This window comes from Myiozetetes cayanensis, unplaced genomic scaffold (assembly GCF_022539395.1).
Source record: "Myiozetetes cayanensis isolate MyiCay16 unplaced genomic scaffold, myiCay2020 scf5-8, whole genome shotgun sequence".
NCBI classification, from domain to species: Eukaryota; Metazoa; Chordata; class Aves; order Passeriformes; family Tyrannidae; genus Myiozetetes; species Myiozetetes cayanensis.
Window position 1 is genome coordinate 97,184,319 of NW_026087742.1, and position 17,349 is coordinate 97,201,667.

The 17,349-nt window shown below is 35.7% G+C and overlaps 1 protein-coding gene across 1 annotated transcript in view; it reads left to right on the top strand.

Moving 5' to 3' along the window:
- WWC3 (WWC family member 3) overlaps positions 1-17,349 on the top strand; it is a 96,580-nt gene extending 79,231 nt beyond the window's left edge. The window contains exons 12-23 of the mRNA XM_050332040.1: positions 469-589; positions 1,359-1,433; positions 2,476-2,562; positions 3,451-3,643; positions 7,530-7,697; positions 8,398-8,549; positions 9,238-9,397; positions 10,569-10,733; positions 12,031-12,123; positions 13,183-13,410; positions 14,166-14,293; positions 14,816-17,349. Of these exons, the coding sequence (XP_050187997.1) occupies positions 469-589; positions 1,359-1,433; positions 2,476-2,562; positions 3,451-3,643; positions 7,530-7,697; positions 8,398-8,549; positions 9,238-9,397; positions 10,569-10,733; positions 12,031-12,123; positions 13,183-13,410; positions 14,166-14,293; positions 14,816-14,882 (1,637 nt within the window). The 3' untranslated portion in view covers positions 14,883-17,349. The remainder of the gene's footprint in view (positions 1-468; positions 590-1,358; positions 1,434-2,475; positions 2,563-3,450; positions 3,644-7,529; positions 7,698-8,397; positions 8,550-9,237; positions 9,398-10,568; positions 10,734-12,030; positions 12,124-13,182; positions 13,411-14,165; positions 14,294-14,815) is intronic.

Sequence of the window (17,349 nt, forward strand, 5' to 3'; positions counted from 1 at the left end):
AAACAGTATGCTTTGAGATTTTGTATTAGGAAACAAATGAGAACAAAACCTCACATTGTTTTATCAGATAACTTTTTAAAAGAATTAGTCTCTGTGTTTGTTTTCAACGTATTGTATATTCAGTAGGTAAATCTGAAAAGTTTAGGATATCATGTGTACATATGTTGAATTAATGTAAGTCTTCCTTTAGGAAGGAATTATTCTATGAGAGAAACATTTAGTAACAATGCAATTGGTTTATACTTAGTCTTGTCAGACAGCAGTTGCCCACAAACTTCCTTCCTTAATTCTCCCACAGAGAATCTCCGGTCAATTGTATTCTAGATTTTTAATTTAAAGTTAGATGAAAAATCAGTGAACTGTGTTTGTGCTGTTTTGCTGCTAGTTTTGATACAATACATGTTTCTTGTTTGATTTTTAAGAAATTGCCTTGAGCTGATGTTGTTTTCACTTTTTTCTCTATGACAGCCGTAACTCTGCGAGGAGACAGTGGTAGAAGATCGGAGAGGAGAGCCAGGCGAGTTTCAGCATGTCTCTCAGATCATTCACTGGCTAGTGACAGTGGCGTGTTTGAAGCTTTAAGCAAAAGGTCAGGTGTATAAATGCATAGTAAGCTGGAAATATTCCTTTTCTACCACACGGTCCAAAAGAATTAGTTGTGAATTTCTGAATAGGCTTTCAACAATCCTAGTTCTTTTTAACATAGAAATTCTGGATTGCACGTTTTGAAGGAGAGAAGCTTTTTACATGCAGTCCCACTATCATCTTCACAACAAACTTTCACGTTATTGTTTCTGACATTTTAACACTGTATCATTCTCCCTTGAAAAAGAGTTTTCTCAGCTTATTAGTCATAAATCAGTAATTTTAGCCATCTGTAACTAAATAAACTTATACAGAGTGTGACTTACAATTCTGAGTAGCATGTGATAAAAGTATAACTGAGAGGAAGAAATACACAAACTACTAAAAATCTAAAAATGTGTAGGTCGACCAAGTGATTGAAGGATGCCTAAAGGCATGTTACTTAATACAATTATTTTAACACTCTTAAACAGTAATTGGGAAGAAGATAAGGTTTGGGAGATGCTAAAGAGAAATGGAAGACAGAATAGATATTAAAATAACGTAAATATCTTAAAAAAGTTATTCTAAAACTTCAGTTTTTACAATTGCAAATTACTACTGCTGTGTGTTTTTAAATAGATGTCTCAGTTCCTTCTACATTACCAGTCCTTCCTGTAATATCAAGCAATTGCTTATATCCACAAATCACAAAATAAATGTTAGTTTCATTATGTTTTAACAGCTTAGGTCACTACTTTATCACTAGTTTACAGTACTTTCTGTTCCTACAGGAATGAAGATCTGGAAGAGCCTGTTTATGGTGATGCTGCCAGTAATGAAGAACCACAAATACATGTTGGATTTCTGTGAGTAGTTACTCTTCTTTCTCCCTGTCAACTCTGCAGGAATTGCTCACTACTTTTCTTGGGTTTGTTAACTTTTTAATGAACTGAACTTCAGTGGGTATTTTTAAGAAATTTCTGAACTGACAGCTGAAGTTTATAGTGTGTACAGATTAGTTAGTCACATGCCACTTTGTGTTGGAGATATGCCTTAACTGCAGTTCATTCAGTTCATCCTTTCAATGCTGACTGATAAAAGGGCCTTCACTACTTCTTTCAGTAGTATTTATTTTCATTGTCTGGGCCATTAGTATGAGTATGGGTATAGGGATATGTCTCTGTAAGCGAGATCTTTTTATGCCAGATAAAGGAGGATTACCTTAGAAAAGTCACAGGTAAAGAGACACAAATACAAACACAGTTCCCAAATACGGGTCTGAAATCCTGTGCTTATGGCATGCTGTTGTTGGTACTGGGAATAATGTGTGAAAGGGTAGATTACTGCTGTGCAAGGCAGGATGTCATATCTTAGGCAGCCCTCCAGAACTGTCTCTACCCCTTGGAAAATTAAGTCCTAAGCTTGGGAGTTTTGTAAATCTCAAAACTGTTAGTGCCATTTCAAAATTCATGTTGATGTGAAAGAGTAGAATTTTTAAATTTGTTTTCAATAACCCATGAAAATAATGCAGACTGATTTGTCTAGTGTAACCGATGTGTTGTTGCACGTGTGCACACATGCACACACATATAAGCATATGGTGTAGCTGTTTAAGGAATGTATTTTATAAAATGTGTTTGTTATCAAGAGGTGTAGTGTAAAGCAATTTATTCTTTTGAAACTGAATAATGTTTGATTCTCTTAGTTCTGTGTTACTGGAACTGATGTTAATAATGTTCTGTTACCAGAATGTGATATCTGTAATTGCTTTTAATTGAAACTGGTTTGTCTAAGAAATCTGTTTAACAACAAAATGTGCTTTTATATTCTTGAAATCTTTCTAGTCATTTCCATTTCTTAAGCAAAATATTGGTGATTGGTGACTAACACAGGAACTTTGTTTTCCAGGCATGACAGTGGAAGCGAATGTCTGTTAGTCCATGTATTACAGCTGAAGAACTTTACTAGTCTAGTTGTTAAAGAAAACTGCAAAATGTAAGCTTAAATTTCACCCAAAGTCTGATCATTGTTTGTTTTGTGCCACAGTCATAAATACTGTAGATTTATTTGCTTTCGTTCAAAATTAAGCCATTTCTGGAGAAGATAATATGTTTTAGTTTATACGAGGAAAGGGTTAATTTTATGGACAGGAAGTGTCCCTTTCATAGAATCTCTGTCACAATGGTCAGGTAACAAGTGTAATCTTTAATGACCTGTGTCATGGAAACAGTTCTCTAAGTAGCTCTGCTGCCTTCTGTCAGATGAAAGTGATTGTTTATTTTGTTTTTGGCTTGGAGTCTCAAATGGGATGGTATGAGATATTTAAATTAGTTTCTTAAGACTGCAGATGGATGCCATGACTGCAGATTCCTTTTACCATCCTTGCTGAATTTCTTAAGGAGGAAGAAAAGGTTAGTGGTTGGAAGGTAGAGAAGAAATGGATTAGTTACACTTATGAGGTAATTCAGTTGCCTAAATATAGGCATGTTTTTCCATTTGAAATATCACAGCGTAGCACCTGGCCTCCAGCTGCTGCTGCTCAGACGAAGGCTGTATGTAGCTCTCCTATAGCTCTAATGTCATAATTTCTAGCTCCTTGTAGATGCCTTGTATACCTCAGGGCAGCTCAAGTGCCACTTGGTGCCTCTGTTAAGCACCAAGTTGGAAAAAAATTAGTTTTAGTTAGAAAAATATAGCATTTCTGGATTAGCTGTGCAGATCTTGTGCATTAAGAATGCAAAGTAAATTTCTGTGATGATGAGATCCCAGAGAAAATTCTTAATGTAGGTGTTACACTAATGTTTTTGCATAGCTTGATTTTGAGAAATGTAAAATAGCTTTCTTTTTCTGAATTGTGCTGTTTGTCTATTTTGATGTTCTCAGTCATGTGAGAGTTTATTTGCCACCACTTGAGTCAGGCACACCAACCACTTACTGCTCTAGAGCTTTGGAATTCCAAACTCCGTTAATATTTAATGAAGTGTTCCGAATCCCTGTGCATTCAAGTGTTTTGAAATTAAAATCACTGCAGCTGTATATCTGTTCAGTTGATCATCAGCAACAAGAAGAGCTATTGGTAAGTGGTTCTGTTTATTAAAAGCCTTTTATATGGGAAATTAAAGTTACTTGAGGAATAATTTTTAAGATTATAAAGAGAAAGTGAAGTCTTTATTTTTCCATAAGAAGTTCTAATAGAGTTGCATGTTAGTGTGTCCATTTGTGCACATATGTAAGTATAGTTCTGTGAATAAAAAGGTGGGATTTTTAAAAAGTTGAAATATATGCATTTTGGGGGTTACATGAAGTCTTATTAAATTAGCAGAGGTTGAGAATTGGAGAGTTTTAAGCAGTGTTGAAAATAATCTGTTCTACTAGTTAGTGTTAAATGGCAGAGGCATGTTGAAAACTGATGAAAGATTTACATTCATTGCTATGGGATTTAGTAGATAAGGAGTTAATTTTTTTTTTATTTTTAATGCATTTCTTAGAAATGTCTGTTTTGTGGAAAGTTGAAGAATCTGCTGTTGCTAAATTTTGTTGGAAGAAGGAATGCACTGTGTAAAAAATCAAACTTTTCCTAAAACACTTAATCTGACAGCTTTTAGACCACAGCATGCTCAAGACATGGGACTATAATGCCTATGTGTGTCCTGGCTGTTTAGAAGTGAGTGGGCTGTCATTGCATTCCCTAACCCATTGAATGGGTTAGGGAAAAAAATTTTTAAGCCTATCAAAGAAGTTAAGAGGTACAGGCATCTCACTGGCGTGCTGGGCTATAGGAAAGAGGTGTTTATTTGAGCAAATCTAGGCAAGAGTGCATGTTTGTTAGTCCACCTTTAAAACTAAGGAGCATCTTGCATAAATAGAGGTCCTAACGCTGACAGAAGTGGACCCAAGGTCTTGTCTTTAGTAGGAAGTTTTGTAATTTTTTCACTACAACATTATGAAAGTGAAAGCATCTCAAGAACAGGCTGGATAATAAACTCTCACCTGTGAGCTGTGTGTCAGGTCAGACCACCGTCCTTGGTCTTCACCGATGTTACGGTGCCTGTAGACCATATCTGTGCCCACAGTCCTTGCTGGTGCAGATGTCTGTGCCTGTACCTGTGGATCTCACTGGTTCTGACCATGACTTGACTCACTGACTGGCCCTTGGACTTTCCTCATCACCATGAACTTATTTAGAGATCACGGGGCTCTTGGGCGACTGGAGTGATCCAGCTATGTAAGTATAAAGTGTCTTGGCACTGACACAGGTGCATCTAAGTTTAGGGTGCTTTTATTCTAACTGCTGTTACTGAATTGCCAAAAAAAAGAGAGGTCTTCGGGTTATATTGGTAGGGATTTTTTCTTTTTCATAGTCTTAGTTTAGTTTTGTCAGAAATATCTTTGTCAACAGTAGTTAGTAATATACCTCAAGGTAAGTTAGCAATGCTACTCAAAAGGAGAGAAACAATGTCACAGTTTCTTCAGGTCAATGCATTGAAGTATCTGATTAAACATTATGATTGTTACTCTCTTTAGCTGCAAATTGAACATTTTCTCAAACTGAGAAAACATTTACTATCTCTTTTTGGAACTGCTGTGATGGTCTCTGTCAACAAGGCCCTTGTCTTTCAAGATCTCTTCCACTGAGATTACCATTTTTCCCATCTATTTAATAATGCATAAATTTCTCAAATTCTTGATGACTGCTATCTTTTCAGTTAGATTATGCCAGTGTAATGTGTTCCTAAGTGCAGAAGCCAGGCTGGAGTTCATCTTAAGTTATACAAGTATTTGAACATAACAGGGAGCTAAAAAAAAATAAATTCTGTCAAAATTCTGTTCTAAACTTCACTTATAAAGAAATAAATATATTAAACTTGTGGGATGGTCTTTCCATTCCCTCAGCCTTTTACTCATATGTACTGCATGGCTGAAAGACCTTTTTCTGAGTTAAATTGGCTTATTTCTTCCCTGGTGACCTAATCAATGTTGAAATAAGGGAATTGTTATTTTCCATGATTAGCATGTGTAGTTCATGACAAAACATCAAAGAAATGTGAATGCCTTTCATACAGTCACACAGCATTGCTGTTTCACTCCAAGTTTCTGATCTTTTACAGCCCTGACCAACTGATTATTCCCCATGTCTTAATTTATTTGAATTCTTCTTGAGTGACTTGTTTTGCATTTTCTGATTTTATTTTGGAGTGTTTGTCCCATTTTTTTAGTATTACTTTAAATTCTGATCCTTTTCTTATAAAGAGACATGTCTGTCTGATATCACAGAGAGATTCGTAAATACTTCTACTCTTCTGCCATCCAAGTTGTTAACAAATGTGTCAGAGCAAGCACGTGACAGACCTCTAGCAGACCCACCTTGGTTTCTTCATTCTTTTGAGTGAGCTCCAAATCTTGAGGTGGAGGTGAAATATTAATTAGTCCTTTCAGTAGTGATAATTATCAGTTGGATTTGATGGTGATTTTCTACCCAATTAGTGATTTGCTTTGTAGTGACAGCTTCTTTGGCAGGCTTACTTAACTGCTTAATAAATGTGGTGTGTAGGGCAGTATCAGATGTCTTAAGCATATGCTTTCTGCAATACTGATGGCAGGAAAACTGTTTTACCCTCTACTTCTAAAACCATACTCAGCATGTCTTAAATATTTTCCAACTCTGATATAAAAATGTCAGTATTTGATGAACGCTTCTTTCATACACTGCATCAGAGCAAGTAGATAATAAGAAGTCAGCTCTGTTTTATGTAGAAAAAAGAAAAGTCATCTCTGTAGCCACCAGTATACTGACATGAAATGACTTCCTCAGTAACATTCTGTATCCCAATATCACATTATTTTGTTAGTTTCAAAACCTTTTCTCCATTGTCCTTTATGCACCTGTTTAAACAGAGCCCCTGGGAACATTTGTCTTGGAAAAACAATACAGTGTTTTTTTAATTATTGTTTTCTAATTAACTGTTTCTTTACCTGCTTTAAAGTTGAATACAGTTTCTGTGTAGATTTCCTATTGCCTTTACTATTACAGTCATTGTATCCAGCTGTTTGATTTATGAGAGATGAAAACTATTATATAGGACATTACCGTGATATAAATGAAAACATTCTTAGCATGTAGTCCACTAGTATGGAAATGAACAGGTTGTAGAGATAGCCAGATAAAGCTAAAAGCAGTACTTAAAGGCTAACTGATACAAAATCGTTGCTCGGTCCAGTTAGTGAACTGATTAAAAAAATAATAAATAAAATAGGCAGCATGGATTTGCTCACAACTGTTTTTAATTTCGGTGAACACCAGTGAGAATTTCTTACATGAGCACTCTCTGATGGAGTTGGGCTGCTTCAAAGTTTAAAACACTTTAAGTGGGAAGCCTCCATTAAACCTGTTTTCACCTAAATCTAGGAGATGTAAGGATGGCCTGCAAAGTGGAAAAATGGATTTGTGGCCCATTTGACAATCTTATGATACAAACAGGCAGGAAAATAATTAATTTACATAACATTTTTTTTCCATTTGAAAGATGCCTTTGAGAACCAGAGAACAGAAGGGTATCAGAATATAGGTATCTCTAAAAAAACACAAATTAAAGTAATATTGTTAAAGTTACAATAATTTAAGCAATTGTAGAAATCAGGTATGTAATTGAGAGGGTTTTAAAAATAAAATATTAATAACTTTCAGGTGTCAAGCATATCTACATCAGTCATACGATTTTTATTTTTCAATGTCCAAAATTCAATATCTACTCTGATCCTTCCTGGTAGTAAGCAAGAGACAAGAAATTCAGAATCTTAGACATCGTAACACAATGGAACAAAACTGTCTCTTTTTAAGAGACTGTATTTGATGAAGTGGGGTTTTTACATTGTAAAAATTTACATTCTCATTTAAATGAGAAGGTGTCTATCCTGTGGAGTATGTTTGTCTTATTGTGGTCAATGCTTTTTGCTTTTCATAGGGCATTGCTCAGATAAACCTGACCGATGCAGAGAGTTCTGGTGAGATGCAGCTTCACTGGTATGCTGTTCAGATCTTCACTGGTTCAGAGCCCCAGAGAGCGAGGACCAAAAAGCAGTGTGAAGACAGTATTCCTCAGTCTTCTGGAAATGTAACTACAGTTAAAACAGTATGGCTCTATAAAAGTGATTTGTTTATTTATTTGTCAAATGAGACCTTCGGTGTGGTTGTTTGTGGTCTTATCTTAGGTGCAGATTTTTGCAGTGCTTAATTTTACTCCTATGGTTAGAGCTGGATTTCAGAAGAATAATTAAAAACTAGAGCATGTCTGGATAGGTGCTTGAGAGACATACCCTGTGTATGCTTTTATGGACGTTTCCAATCCAACTGTTAAAAATTTCTGCCTCTGCACTTGAAGAGCTTGTCAAGAAAGGTTGTGCAGTTTCCACCCTTGGAGATTTTCAGCCCTTGACTGGGTCCTGGACAACCTGGTGTGGCTATGATGCCTTGCCTACTTTGGGCAGAGCATCAGATTAGGTGACTTTCAGAAATCTCTTCTGACTATCTTGCTGGATGATGTTCCAAGTGAGATAAAGTCTGCCCAGTATCTGTGACAAGTTGAACACCATGTACTTTTTGATCATTAAGGTTCAGGGCAGATTTTTGTTTTGTGTTTTGGTTTGGGTTATGTGTTGTGGGAGCTTTTGTTTGTGGTTTTGTTTGTTTTCGTTTAAGTGTGTGTTTGTTTTTTTTAAGGGACATACAGTGGCTTTGTTTTTATGTTCTTATTGTATTTTCTCTAAATAGTATGCATTAAGTACATTTGTTTTTTCCAAACAGTTTTATTTGAAGTCTGGTTTACCTTACAGGATGCAGTGACAGCCCTGTTAGCTAGGACCACTGCTCAGCTAGAAGCAGTTGAGAGAGAGCTGGCAGAAGAGAGGGTGAAACTGGAGTACACAGAGGAAGAAATCTTGGAGATGGAAAGAAAGGAAGATCAGGCAGAAGCCATATCAGAAAGGTAAAAATGGTTGTTTTAATGGCTCCTTAAGCAGATAATAACTAATACTTCATCAAAGGTAGTTGCACTATGGGTATAGTCTGAAATACAGCAGGAGTAGAGTAAGTCCTTATTCTGAGATCTGCTTCCTGTTAGTGCTGCAAGTATAAAACTCTCTTCTGTCTGTCATGATGTGCAAACAGGAGAAAACCTTACTTGAATAGCTGATTGAGTTTAGAGAACTTGGAATTTGGGGAGTGGGAAAACATTATATCATACAGAAACTTTGCTAGGGAGACAATTGTAATGGGTTTGTAATAGCCCTGTACTAAAAAAAAAAAAAAAACCAGTAAATAAAATTTTGTGGGAACATGGGAAAATGTTAGGGTTGTGATTTCATCCTTAATAGTACATCTAGTTTGTTAAATGAATGGTGTTGTTCTTTTTGTTATGATTTTCTTAGTATTGGTAAAAAGACCAGAACATATACTTAAAGAAAATTAGGGAAGGTAAATTTTTTTTGCTATGAAATGTATTTGCTTCTCTCTAGCTGCAGAAATGCAAACAAGCTGTGTTCTACCTATGAAAATTCTATATTTTTATTGGAGAAATAATATTAAATGATAAACTGACTTGGATAATGAAATACATAAACAATTGCATAAGTTTTTTTAATACCTGCAAAATTATTGTGATGTTCTGACTTTAGGAGTTGGCAAGCAGAATCTGTTGACAGTGGATGCAGTAATTGCACCCAGACTAGTCCTCCTTATCCAGAGCCATTTTGTGGGGATTCGTTAGCTGGACACATGTTTGCAACTCAAGCAGGCCAGTACAGTTCTGGAAAAATGCAGCCTCCACCACTAAAGGTAATGAGAGAAGACACTGCAGTACAGAAACTGCCAAATGCCGGGACCACACACTGCTGCTCCTAGAGTTGGAGTCTGAATTGATCAGGAGCGAAAAGAGTCAGAAATTCCATCAACAACCCTGTATCCGCACTGCCTTCATTACAGCAGTGTCACTACTGAGTTGTTAGAAATGCCCTTTTAGGGCTGGTTTTTTTTGTTTGCTTACTAGTTTTACTTTTTTGCTTTACTATTTCTAAACAGAATTTGGTTTTTATATCAAGAGACAAGCTATTTTTACTGTGGCCTTTACATAATCTGTAAATATGCACCTGTATCAATTTCTGTGTTTACCTGAAATTGTAACAGAAAAGATCATGGTCGAATTTCAGTGCTCTTGGAAATAAGAATTTTGAAGAAACTGTGAAGAAGGAAGTGTAATGTTTTAAGATTTGCACTACTGTTTGAGTGTTACAATAACATAGAATAATTGTGCTGAAACTGATGTGTTTAAAATCTTTTGTATTCAAGATATGAGATACTAAAAATAATCCTGAACAAGCTGAAATCAGTAGATTTCCATTGAAGTAGAGGAACACAAACCATTTGTGCTCCCTTTAGGAGAAGATAATACCTCCTTTTGAGGAGTGAGTTAACTAAAAGTTTGGAAGCTTTGTTAGAGTAGTCCATGTTTTCTGTCTTTCTGAATATTTTAGTGTTCTTGTATCATTGTTTGAACAGTCTTTCAGTTCCTTTTTTTTCCTTCCTTCTCTTCGTTTAACCTCCTGTAGTTTTAAGGTGGTTATTTGCTTCAGAGTCACAGTTCTTATTGAAAAGTGGCTCATTTTTTTTCTGTTGAGGCTGGAGATCAGGTGGTAGCTTGGTTAATGCCTAGTTGCCAGTCCTGAATGCAGTCCTTGTGCTCTGCAGCTATGATTCATATTAGAACTGCATCTCATAATTGTTACTGTTCCACTGAAGGCTTCTGAAAGGTAATCTTATAATTTTGAATGACCTAGTTTTAAAACTTTTTAAAAAATGAGGTAATTCATCCTCTCTTCTTAGTGCTCATTGAGATTTGAATCTAGCTAGCAAATAGTTTACTTTTGATATTGTTGAAATGTCTGATTGTTTTGACTACAAGAGAAAAAATAAGGAAAAAATAAAAAAATTTCCTTCATTGAAATTTTAGGTGGATAAGGAAACTAACACCGAGGATCTGTTTCCTGAAGAAGTTGCTATTCTTCCAAAAGAGAGAACCAGCCGCAGGCCACGGGGTTCTGCTTTTGTTCGAAGCAGCACCATTGTTCGTTCCCAGACCTTCTCGCCTGGAGCACGAAGTCAATATGTTTGCAGAGTGAGCAAGGCTTAAAAAGAAGGAGGGGGGGAGGGGCCTCCATGCAAGTATAATATATGTTTTTGATAGTTTCTTTTTAAGGCTTTGTTGCATTTAGAAGAAACTTGTGCTACTTTTTAATAGTAATGAATAATCTTTCACTGAATTTAAACATAGCAGTGGGGAAGAGTTTTAAGGGTTTAAACCTGGATTTGAAATTTAACAATCTATGGCAAATTAGATATTAAGCTCTATTCCTTGGCAACCTTAGATATTAGGCTAGGGTGATTGGTTTTACAGAGGTTCAGTGCTGTCTGATGAAGTGTATAAACAGTTTGCTTAGAAGCCATGTTTAACTTTCATGTATCTAAAACTTTGGAAAAGGGCACTGCATGCTTAATGCTATGGTTATTGCATAAATATTCTTATAACTCTTTTGCTGTCATGAATATAAGTCACAAGGTGCCTGTTACAGCAGTGGAACGTAGGGTTCCTGGGAGCACTGGTGTAAGTAATTGAGGATCAGCTTACCTTGGTTGATTGCTGTGTTCAGTGCTGAAAGGCTCATAAGCAGTTGGCTCATGGTTTTGTAGATTGATATGTGGGTATTGGTTTTGCAACATCGGTGTAATACACGTAGCTTTGATCGCACTCTTTCATCAGTTTCTGAGATCTTGAGTTTGAAAATGCAGTAATGATTTTTAAATTTTGTGCTTTGTCCTAAACCAAGGAAATTCTGGTTTTTGTTCTTTCTTACATTGTACACAGTGCACACAAATTCTCAAATTCTTCAGTTTGATTTCTGAATTACGTGTCTGTTTGTAACATAGAGAATGCGAGTAAAAGACTCTTGCACACCAGATCAAAGATAGCAGCAAAAGGAAAAGATCATTGAACACCGTCACTTAACCTGCATTTACTTAAAGTCAGACGGGAGGTAAAAGTGGGAGGCTGTATTCTTCGTGCCCATGACAGTAAATGCTTTAAGATGAAATATTATTGCTTCTAAGTCCTCCCTCCATGTTTTTTTAGGTTACATTGTCTTGGATATATAGTAGAATGGTTGGTGAAACGTTACCTGTATAACACTGATGATTTTAAGTTTTCTTGAATTATTGTAACTATACTGTATAAGCACTATTATAAATACATTTTTTTAAATAACTAAAGCTGAAAAAAATAAGTTGCTTAAAACAAGACAGTTTCAGTGTATGTTAAAAAATAAGTCTCAAAAGTGAAAAAAAAAAAAAGTAATAAAGATTTCTTAATGAAGATAACCTTGTAAACAACTTACATTGTCGCTGTCTTTTCTCATCAGCTGTATCGCAGTGACAGTGACAGTTCAACCCTGCCAAGGAAGTCCCCTTTTGTCCGGAATACGTTGGAGAGGCGCACGCTACGATATAAGCAGGTAATATACCTAGGAAACGGATTTTTACTTTTCACTAGGTTACTAGAACACTGGTACTTATTACACTTAAGCTTTAGATGTCTGCAGGTGCTTTCTGATCCTTTTAGGAAGCGTACAAAGCTTCTGCAATGTAGTTGGGAGGGCGGTTCATGTTTTGTGTTTGTTTTGGGCTTTTTAAACTAAAAGGTAGACGTGGAGAAGTTAAATACAGTTGTGAACAATTATTAAGGACGGAAGAAAGCATGGCAGACAAAAATTATGTTAGTGGGAACCAAATTTGTATTGATTTAGATGTAAAGTTTGATAAATCTTCACAATCTAGTTTATGAAGCAGGGTGTGGGCCTACAGAAGTGTGTGTGAATAGGGCAGTAAAACATTCATCTCCCCTGCCATGCAGCCTAACAAATGATAGTATTTGAGACCCACGTATTCAGGAATTAATAGGTTAAGCTCTTCTTTTGCCCCTGTGCCACTCCTCATGCTGTGGAACAAGTGGGCAGAGAAGGGCAGATTAGGCGTTAATGCCGTGCATATAAATGACATAAGGTGTAGTCTGGTTAGCAGAAGTTAGCTGTTTACTCGCCTACACCAGCAAGACATTATGCATCCCATATTGATTCAGAATGTATCTTAAAAACAAGAGGAGCCTTGCTCGGTACAGTATTTTCTGATGTCATGACTTCATTATGAATTTTTCATATTACATCCCTTTTATTATCATCATAACATGGAATTTTAGTCCATAAACTTCAATTAGTTGACTATTTACAAGTCAAAAGGAAACTGTAAAAGGAGGTAGTAGAAAAATTCAAAAGTAGACTGTCAAAGGAGGTAGTAGAAAGCATTAATTGAAAAAGTTATGTATGATACAGAAAACCCCTACAGCTAGCTAACCTTGCACTGGAGGATATAAATAATCTCTAAAACTTCATGTGAAAAAGACTTTGTGTTTGAAGTAAGTACAGAAAATGCATGGTCTGTATATCTAAAGCAAGACCAGTAAACCATGTTGAGAGTAATATATTGTGCATTTTATTTGAATCCTAATAACTCAGCAGTCCTGCAGATCGTCTTTGGCTGAGCTTATGGCAAGGACATCCTTAGACCTGGAGCTGGATCTCCAGGCATCCAGAACTAGACAGAGACAGCTGAATGAGGAGATATGTGTTTTAAGAGAATTGAGACAGCGTCTGGAAGATGCCCAGCTCAGAGGGCAGACAGATCTACCCCACTGGGTCCTTCGGGATGAGCGATTCCGAAACTTGTTGAAGGAAGCAGAAAGGCAGGTATGGTAACATGATGTAAGCGCTCAATGTGTTCAGAAACTTCTGATTTCAAAATGTCTTGATTGTGACAAAGTGTCTAGAGAAATGTTTTTACAGAAATATGAACAGTGAGTTTCCTCCCTTGAAGTTTGCACAATAAAAACTATTGCATTGATTGTTACCAAACTATATTTATTTGAGGACAGGTTTTTAGAGAATGGCATTGTTTGCCAGTGGCACTTTTTGTTTTGTTTTGGGTTTTGTTTATTTATTTATTGTTGTTGTTCATTTGTTTTGGTTTAAGTATTTGTTATTGGAGCTTTAATAATTTTCTTTCTTTTGATCTTTGAAAGAAATTTTTCTTATTTGATATTTTTTTTACAAGTATTTTGAATGTTCCCTAAGTATGTGATTTTTTTTTCTTTTCCTGTTCTTGGAGAAAGAAGTTGTAGGCAAAGATGGCGAAAGTGCACGATAAACAAGATTGTCATTGGATTATCTGAGACAAAGACTGAGCCTAAATTTATTTAAGATCTTGTTTGACAGTTCTGTAAGCAGTAAATTTTGTTAATTTAATACATGTCTGTCTGAAGAACATGAGGAAATGAAACAACTCAGTCTTTTGCCTTTATAATTCTTAGATTCTTAGGTGTTTCAATGTACTTGTGTGGTTTCACTGTGGTGAGTGGGAAAAAAAATCCACTATTTTAATGTGGATATTCTTGTGTTTTATATATTTATGTGTCCATTTTAAGCATTATGTTTCTTGTTTTCAGACCAGACAGACCAAATTTGAACATCATCAAGAGCAAGCAGCTGAAAAAATGCTAAAGAAAGCATCAAAAGAAATTTACCAGTTGCGTGGGCAAAATCAGAAGGAACCTATTCAGGTGCAGACTTTTAGGTAAGTGGTAATGCATACTGAAATAGCACAGGAACAGTTCATTAGAGAGGTTAAAGCTTTCTGAAACATTTAGCTTAAATTCTATGTGTCTTGTGATAGCCAGTACTTCTAAATTGTATCTGGATTTGGACACAAGTTCCTTTTGAATTCTTTATACTGCAAAGAGCCAAAGCTAAGGTAAAACTGCAGTGTTACAATTCACATAAAATTAAAAAATTAAAAAAGCTTCAAATGCAGACAAAGCTTAGATGATTCTTCCAACTAGTTGCTATTAAGTTCAAATGTCGTGTCAGTTCTTCCAACTAGATTTAAAAAAAATAGTGACTGTGTTCAACAGAAAGTTGTCATAAGTATATAGTGAGGTTTAGTAGTTTTTAAAGTTTGTTGTATTCAAATAAACCATCGGTTCAGTACATAAGTAACAAATACTAACCACTAACCAGAGTAAAGAAACCATGTTCTTGCGGGGAGGAGGGGGAATGTAGTTTGATTTACTTCCTTTTTCTCTTGTTTTGATCACAGAGAGAAGATAGCTTTTTTTACAAGACCAAGGATTAACATACCTCCTCTGCCAGCTGATGATGTATGACATGTTGCATTGTAAACATGAAGTATTTATCGCTTTTATTTTAATGAAGTTCTTAGATTAGCCAAGTTTCTTTAAAAAAAAATTGTGCAAAAGCTAATATACACGTTTTGTAAAAAATAAAAAAAAAGTAAAAAAAAGTAAACATAAACAAAAACATATATATAAATATATATACATATATATTTTATAATAGCGACTGCAACAAGGCTTGGTTTTTCCTTGTTGTGAAACTGACATCTCTGAAGACAACTTATTTTATAAAAGATTGACTATCCTGTTAAGAGCGTGTACAGTTTTTATGCTGTTTTATTTGACTTAAAGGCTGGAAGACAGAAACAAAGTGAGTTCAGGCAAATTCACTGTAGTGTAATTTATTTATAGTGCCTTTTTTCCTTGAAGGAAAATACCTACTTTAAGATGTATTTTAAGACTGAAATTTTGTTCCTCAGTATTTGTCATACAGTAGAATGGAATCATTGAGCTGGTTTTGTTTCTGATACCTGAAATGAAAATACTTTGTTCTAAAATTGTCACTTTTTTCAGCTTTATTATCTGTAGCTTATTATGTACATTGTATCCTTTAGCACTGTCTGTGTTATAGCAAAATATTATCACCTGCAGTGTGTTTAACACTGATTAGAAGTCGTGTTAAACATTGCAGAATTCATTTGCATGTTCTTATTGTGCACTAATAGATTGTTTTCATTTCAGTTGTGTCTAAAGTATCTTTATATTCTTAACTAGATCTTCAGTTTAAACGGGGGAAGGAAAAGGGTGACAGGTCTTTGTTTTGCTGTTTAATAAAAAGGGAGTTAAAAGAGCAGTGTGAGCGAGCTGTATGGAAAGACTGTTAGTGGAATATTACAGTAGTTTCTAGGGTTCTGAAGATTCTGATCTGATTCAGGAAAGCATGTGTGTTCTGACTTTGGAAAGCAGCTGCTTTGAGTAAGGGTGCTTAAACACATGTTCATCCTAAAGGATGGGCTTTGCGGTTAAGTGAAGCTTTCCAGGAGGAAGGTGTATAATTCTGGAGGGTACAGCTCACTTGATTGCTAGTTGAACCAGCTAAAATCTGGTTAGAAATAATTTTACTTGTGACCATTCGTTTTAATGAAAGACTGTCACCCTAAATTCCCGAGAATGCCAGTTTTGTGTCCTTGCATCCTGCAAGTGTGTAAAAATACTTCTTTACTAAGCTACTATAATAGAGTTCCTCATATTTTTCTAATTTTACATTACCTACAAAGAGAGGTGCCCAACACAAGACTGATTTTTGCAAATTGCTGGAATCTCCTAGAAGGAAATTGTGTTGTCTTTTAATTAAATATCAGATTGGTTCCAGATTTTTATATGTCAGGAAATCCAAACAACAGCCAAAACCTAAACAGATCTATCAGAATATTTTCAAACATTTTGTGAGTAAGCCCCCTTTGTGAATTTCAAGAGCTTAGACTCTGTTACTTTGTCAAAGGTCAGGAAAACCTGGAAGTGAAATTGATTTACTTTTATTTATCCACGCCAAGGCAAAAAGTAATGGGAAAAAAAGATTGTAAACCTAAATCATTAATTAATGAGGTTGATTAATACAGACATTTAATCTTAAAGTAGTATTCCCTGTTTCCTAATATGACCTATAATCATTACAGGCATCAAGTGTTGTGATCATACATATATATATATATATGTGTGAAATTAAAGTATATTTAGCATTTACCATGCTATTCATCCTGAAACCTGTTTTTGCCAGTAAGTTTTGGTGGATGTATATTGGGTTCCTTGGGCACAAGTAGATGTATTCAGAAACTATGCAGATAAAAACCAAATCATGTAAGAAATTTGCAGTGTTTGTGTAAAAGTCTAGGGACAGCAAACTTTTCAGTGCTCATTACTTGAAAAGACCAGTTAGTCAGAATTTCGCTTCTTGTTTTCAACTGAGGCCGTCACATAAGTAGCATTTATCCAAAGTTACCATGTAGTGACACCAGAAGTGCTTGGTGTGCCCTAAGAACAGACAACACCATGTTCCTGTGAGGCTGGTCAGGTACTGGAAGGGGTTGTGCAGTGAGGCGGAGCACTCTGTCCCATAGGGTGGATGAAGAGTTGAGTGGATATAGCCCGGAGCATCTGGGTTGTGTTAGGCCTGCTTTGAGCAGGGCTTGGGGTAGGGACCTTTTTTCTGCCATAAATTGTTCTGTGACTGTAAAACAAAGGAGCAGTGTCTGGTGGCCTCTTTGCCAGGGGGTTCAGTTGGTGTTTTTAAATTGTGACTGCTGTGAGATGTCATCAGTGTATCTTGTGGGTCTGTGATTCTGACTGCTGTAATGAGTTCTGTCTTGATGTGGTAATGAGTTATCATATTTAGTATTCATCTCTCTTGTTTTTGTCACGGTTCTGTATGATTGTGTCATTTTTGTATTATTTGAAAGTATTTCTTCTACAAAATAAAATAATTTGCCATAAACAGAAA